The 6,000-nt window shown below is 48.6% G+C and overlaps 1 protein-coding gene across 3 annotated transcripts in view; it reads right to left on the bottom strand.

Moving 5' to 3' along the window:
- Positions 1-1,704: 1,704 nt before the first annotated feature.
- Positions 1,705-6,000, bottom strand: part of CFAP99 (cilia and flagella associated protein 99) — a 104,136-nt gene continuing 99,840 nt past the window's right edge. For all 3 annotated transcript variants that reach the window (XM_014607709.3, XM_019478898.2, XM_059721514.1), the window contains one exon: positions 1,705-2,247. In XM_014607709.3, coding sequence (XP_014463195.2) covers positions 2,089-2,247 — 159 coding nt within the window. In that variant the 3' untranslated portion in view covers positions 1,705-2,088. The remainder of the gene's footprint in view (positions 2,248-6,000) is intronic.

Here is a 6,000-nt window from a genome sequence, read left to right as displayed (position 1 = left end):
TGCAGGCCAAATCAGGGTTCTGGCATCAGAGACTGAGTTACCAAAGCCAAGTGGCATTTCCAAAAGCAGAGCCAAGCAAGGTCAGAAATCAGAGTCGCTGAGAGCTCAGGACCCAGGGAGGCTTACCGCAGCACACCAATGTATCTCTGGCAGGTCTGGCCAGATGAGCAATTAGTCAGGGCTAGGCTACCTGCTTAGAGCCCCTGACAGGAACTGACAGCCATTCTTTGGCACTAAGTATCATTGTGCTCTAGCAGTTTTCCTACATCCCACAGTTGATGGGTGTCCATCATTAAAGGCACATCTACCTACCTGCCCATCCACCAACCTCACAGTGGATACTGGGGGCAAAGGGTATGCCGAAATGTATGACATGGCTTTCTAGGGAAAGCTGAAACCTGAATCCAGCTCCCTGGGAACATAGAAGCAAGGGCTAGGCAGACCCCATTCAGCCACTTGACATCTTCCTCCCCTGCTAGTGTATAATCCTGGAGAAACTCCAGGCCCTTGCCACTGTTAGGGAATGCCCCACTCCAACCCCCTCATGGCAGTTTAGCAGCACGGCAACGCCTGAAAATAACCATTCTTCTTGGAAGCCTTGGCAATGTAAGTGTGGACCCCCTGAATCATGACAATTGTGAACTTGTTCCCAATCAGTGATGCTCTTGGAACAGTTCAGTTGTTATGTGTGCCAGACTTTCTGTTTCCACTTCAGCAATGACTCCCTTCCCTTGCTCTCCAGCCCCCTGTATTGCAGCATTAGAGTGACATTGATTTCTTTGTACCCCTGTGACACCTGTGAGTCCAGGGGCCTCTTCAAATTGTCTGCAATTTAGACAGGCCACATTTGTGATGAATAAAATGTATAGGACTGTTGCGCAGCACAGAAAATATTTTCACAGCTAGATGGCAACAAAAGAATTCTGTTGGCTTTTCTTTGGTAGAGAGAATGATGCTGCTCTGTGAGTGTTAGGAGCACCTGCCCCCACTTAATGTCAGACAGATTCTAATTCAATTTAAATATCTGCAAGTGCAGTAACAAAACACTGCATAACTGGTACAAATTAAAGATAGAAATGCATTATATTTTCCTAACGATGCAGTTTTTAATTCAGATTTATATCCACCCTGGCATTGTGCCTAGATTCAATCATATGACATGAAGAACCTTTTCTGGAGACAGCATAGAAGCTACATTATCTTCCAGGTAGACTAACAGCATTCTACATGCATCTGGAGGCTACTTTCTATGGAGGTTAAGGAATATTATTTTCATTTTCTACTGTTTTGAGAGAGAGAGAATTTACCTCTAGGAACACAGAACTGGAAGGGACCTCCTCAGGAGGTCAGACTCTAGTCTCTACTACCACAGGTCACCATGTCATATAATCCCTCTGAAAGGCTTGAGTGGCAGGTCTATTGCTTCATATAACAGGCTGAACTAGAGCATAAGTCAACAATGATGCCCCCCCACCCCTTTTACAGACGGAAAGTGAAATAGAAAGCCTGACTATACTTAAAAATATGTTGCATTTGACAGTACACAGGAACTCAGACTTAGTTCTCATTCTCCCCCTCCACAGCTAGTGTTGATTTTGCTTGTCCTGCTGGTAGGGATGATGGCACTGTTGTATAGAAATATGTCACAAACTAGGGCTGACCTCACCCTGTGGGATGTTAGAGGTGCAAATAAATATTCTAGAGTTTCTTTTACCCATTTTTAGTCTTTATTTCAGGAAACTAATATGGCAAACAAGTGGCCCAGTCTATAACTGTTTCAGATGCACGCAGAATCTACAGTGGTGTCACCAATTCATTCATCCCCATGTCACAAAAATCTCAAGGTAAGTAATTCCATTTCTTACAACTGCTGGTTCTAAAAGGAAAAACATTCCAGCATAGATTTAAAATGACAATTTTACTTGATAAAAATTCTAAATTCTTTTTCAGTTTTGCTTGTGCACATCAGAATTTGACTCCATAGTGTGTTCAGGTGCGACACGGGCAAAACTGACCCTCGGCAGATGCAGTGGGAATGGTTTCCATCACCACCAGGGCTGAGGCTGTTCCAAAATCATTGTTTTTCACTTAGGATCGCAATATACAAGAAGTGGCTCCGATTTTTGCTGCCTCACATGCAGCCGTTTTCTGAGCTGCTTCTCTGGATGCTAGGCCATGCTGAAGCATTTTGAACTGTTGTGCCCGACTCTCTTCCAGCACTTTCCAGTGGTTCTCTTGCAGAAAGCCCTGAAGAAGAGAACAACAAAGTATTGTAGCTCAGTTGAGAGTGACACTAACAACATTACTTCAGTACAACAATCTGCAGGTACAAATTCTACTGGGTATCACAATTGGCATAAGCGCAGCAACTTCATAGTTTCATAGTAGCTAGGGTCAGGAGGGACCTGAACAGATCATCTAGCCTGACCCCGTGCCACAGGCAGGAATGAATGCTGGGTTCACAAGACCCCAGACAGGTGATCATCCAACCTCCTCTTGAATTTGCCCAAGGTAGGGGCAAGGACCACCTCCTTGGGAAGTTGGTTCCAGATTTTGGCCACCCGAACTGTAAAATATTGCCTTCTGATCTCTAACCTAAACCTATTCTCCATCAGCTTATGACCATTGTTCCTTGTCACCCCAGGTGGTGCTGGGGAGAAAAGGGCTCTGCCTATTTGCTGTTGATCTCCCCTGATGAGTTTGTAGGCAGCCACCAGGTCCCTCCTCAGCCTCCTCTTGCTGAGGCTGACCAGGTTCAGGTCCTTCAGTCTCTCCTCGTAGGGCCTGTCCTGCTGCCCTCTCACCAAGCACCCACTCTGAACTCTCTTCAGGATGGCCACATCCCTTTTGAAGTGCGGCGCCCAGGACTGGACGCGGTACTCCAACTGCGGCCTGACCAAAGTCGCATAGAGGGGGAGTATCACTTCTCTGGACCGGCTTGAGATGCACCTTTGGATGCATGACAAGGTATGGCTGGCCTTGCTGGCTGCGGTCTGGCATTGGCGGCTCATGTCCATCTTGGAGTCAATAATGACTCCGAGATCCCTTTCCGCCTCTGTGCTTTCAAGGGAACTCCCCAGCCTGTATGTATGCTGCGGATTCCTTCTCCCAAGGTGCAGCATCCTGCATTTGTCTATGTTGAATCCCATCCTATTTTCGTCTGCCCACTTTTGTAGTCTGTCTAAATCTAGTTGCAGCCTCTCTCTCCCTTCAAGTGTGTCCACCTCACCCCACATCTTAGTGTCATCAGCAAACTTGGACAGCGTGCTTTCCACCCCTTCATCCAAGTTGCTGATGAAGATGTTACATAGCGTGGGCCCGAGGACTGAGCCCTGGGGTACCCCACTGCTCACATCTCGCCAGGTTGAGTACAACCTGTCCACCACTACTCTCTGGGTACGCCCCATCAGCCAATTTTTTTACCCATCCAACTGTGTAGGCATCAATGCCACAGTCACTTAATTTATTGATGAGGATGGGGTGAGAGACAGTATCAAAGAAAGGCCTTCTTAAAGTCTAGAAAGACTACGTCCATGGCGACACCATCATTCAAGGATTTAGTTACTTGGTCATAAAAGGCAATCAGGTTGGTCAGGCCTTTGATGAACCCATGCTGATTGCCCCTGAGCATGATCTCCCCTGCAGGCCTGCCACAGATGTGCTCCTTGATGATTCTCTCCAAATGAGTTGTGATGAACAGGGATCCGGGTTTTCCATTTCTCATAGGAAAATGGAAAAAACCCACAGATTTCCCCTTTTACCTAAGGAAAATGTGGATTTTTCATTTTAACGGAGAAACACATGGATTGTGCACTTCTGCAAAGAGCTCTCTGGAGGCTGGCAGGGCTTCAGCCTGCAAGGGGCTGGGGGAGCAGGAGGAGGGTGGTCAGGCAGGGGGCGCTATGTGAATGTAAATGCACGTAGCTACCAGGCAGCCTGGACAGCAGGGTTCGAAATACAAGTGGAGCTCAGGGGTGTTGAGCCCTGCCATAAGAAATGAGAGCCCCTCATAAGAGACAAGAGTCCCCCACATTAGAAATGAGAGGCCCCGGCCCACCCCATGCCTTTCTAAGCAACTCGAGTGATGGTGGCAGCTCCTTCCAGCTTCTGGCTGCCACTGATGCAGACCCCTCTAAGAGTGGGAGTGTAATACAAACCCTGCTGGGGCCTTAGCACTCCAGCAAGAGGGACCTAGTGCAGCAGGGCAGAGCGGGGCCAGGTGGGGAAGCTCCTTGCTGCTGCAAGCTCTGCACCGCCCTGGCAAGGTGTCCCTTGCCTGCCTGGCAGCAGCAGGGACAGCAGCGCAGGGTTGTGCCCCTTACTGCTGCGGGGTGGGCAGGGGATGCGTTGCCAGGGCAGTGCAGAGCTCGCAGCAGCAAGGAGATTCCCCACCTGGCCCCATGCTGCTCTGCCATGCTGGGTCCTACTCACTGGGCTGTGGAGGCCCCAGAGGAGGGCAGCAGGGTGGGGAGCCCAAGCCTGCAGCAGGCAGCCCACACCTGTCCCTGCCGCGTGCGCAGATCTGGGGGGCATGGGTCCCCCCTGCCCCCAGGAGTGTGCACAGTGGCAGGGAGCCAGCCCCATCCCCCTGCCAGAATCTGCAGCAGGCAGCCCACCCCCACCCCCATGGGCTCTGCTCTGGCCATGCTGCCCGTGGAGGTGGGGGGGGAGGTGGGCTCCATGTTTTGCTCTGCTGCAGCAGCTGCCACCTCCTGCAGGCAGCAGCAAGGGCTGTCGCTGCTGCAGGGGGAAGGGAGCTGTGGATCCTGGTCCCTGGCCCTGTAACTCTGGCAGCCCTTCTGGCAGGGCTGGGGGGGGCAGGGGGTTGTGGGTGGTGGGTGAGGGGGCTGGGGGTATTGGGGGGGGAGTGAGAGGCACCAGAAGGGCCGGGGACTGTAGTGGGGAGTGAGGGGCACCAGCAGGGCCAGAGGGTTGTTGAGGGAGAGTGAAGGACATTAGCAAGGCTGGGAGGCTGTGGATGGGGAGTGAGGGGCCTGGACTTGCATTCTGTGATTGAAGGGGGCAGGGGGCACAGCTCTAATTTTTCTATGATAAAAATCCCCAAATCAAATACCAAAATATATGGGTATTTAGAATTTATTTTATTATTGTGATTGAGGCACTGGTAGGCTTCCAATTTGCTTTAAAATTGTAAATATATCAACATTGTGTTCAACTGATACCTATATATCGTGGCGTTTCACTTTAATTATGGATTGGGGGGAGGTCAGAGAATTTGTGATTTTTTTTGTCAGAGAACTTGTGATTTTTTTATTTTTTTTTATCAGGGAAAACTGGGATTCTTGGTGATGAACAGAACCAAATCTGGGTGGGTTGACCAACTTGATTCATCTGAATTGAACAGATAAATTATTCTACAAAAATGTTAGGTCACAGCAAAACTAAACAGCATCTGTACTGTTGAGCAGTCTTGCCTCCACCTGATATTCTCCCTCTGTCACCAAGTTTATTCTTTTCACAACACATTAACACTCAGCTACATAAGTCCCCTGTATCAAATTCTACAGGCATGCTGACTCAACAACCAGATTCACAAAAGCAGCACTCTGGAAAAGCCCAGCACACAGAGACAAAGCAACTTCACATCTAATTGATGCCAAAAATGCTAGAATAACTTCTCTCCTGTTTACAGTGCATTTGTCTTTGTAGCCAGTTTTCTAAGTCGTAAATGTAATTCTATTTTGCATGAATTTAACGGTGAGTGTATATGGTTGAGTGTATGTCACCCTTTGCATTCAAAGGGATTATATAGGGTAAGCAAAGCCAAAATGTTAGCTTTGGGTTTTAAGACAGGGAGGGGATCTCATTTTTTCTTGCATTCAGGGATCAAGCAACACAATATAAGAAAGGAAAGATGAAGTATAGACATCTAAGCCCAAGAGAGGGCTTAGAACCATGGGGCTGGAAGAGATCTCAAGAGCGATCTAGTTCAATCCTTTGCACCTACAAGGGTTTTGCTCTTCTTAAAGCATGCCTATC

The sequence above is a fragment of the Alligator mississippiensis genome, chromosome 2 (genome assembly GCF_030867095.1).
Source record: "Alligator mississippiensis isolate rAllMis1 chromosome 2, rAllMis1, whole genome shotgun sequence".
NCBI classification, from domain to species: domain Eukaryota; kingdom Metazoa; phylum Chordata; order Crocodylia; family Alligatoridae; genus Alligator; species Alligator mississippiensis.
The sequence above is the reverse complement of the archived record's forward strand: the minus strand, read 5'-3'. Positions and strand labels throughout refer to the sequence as shown.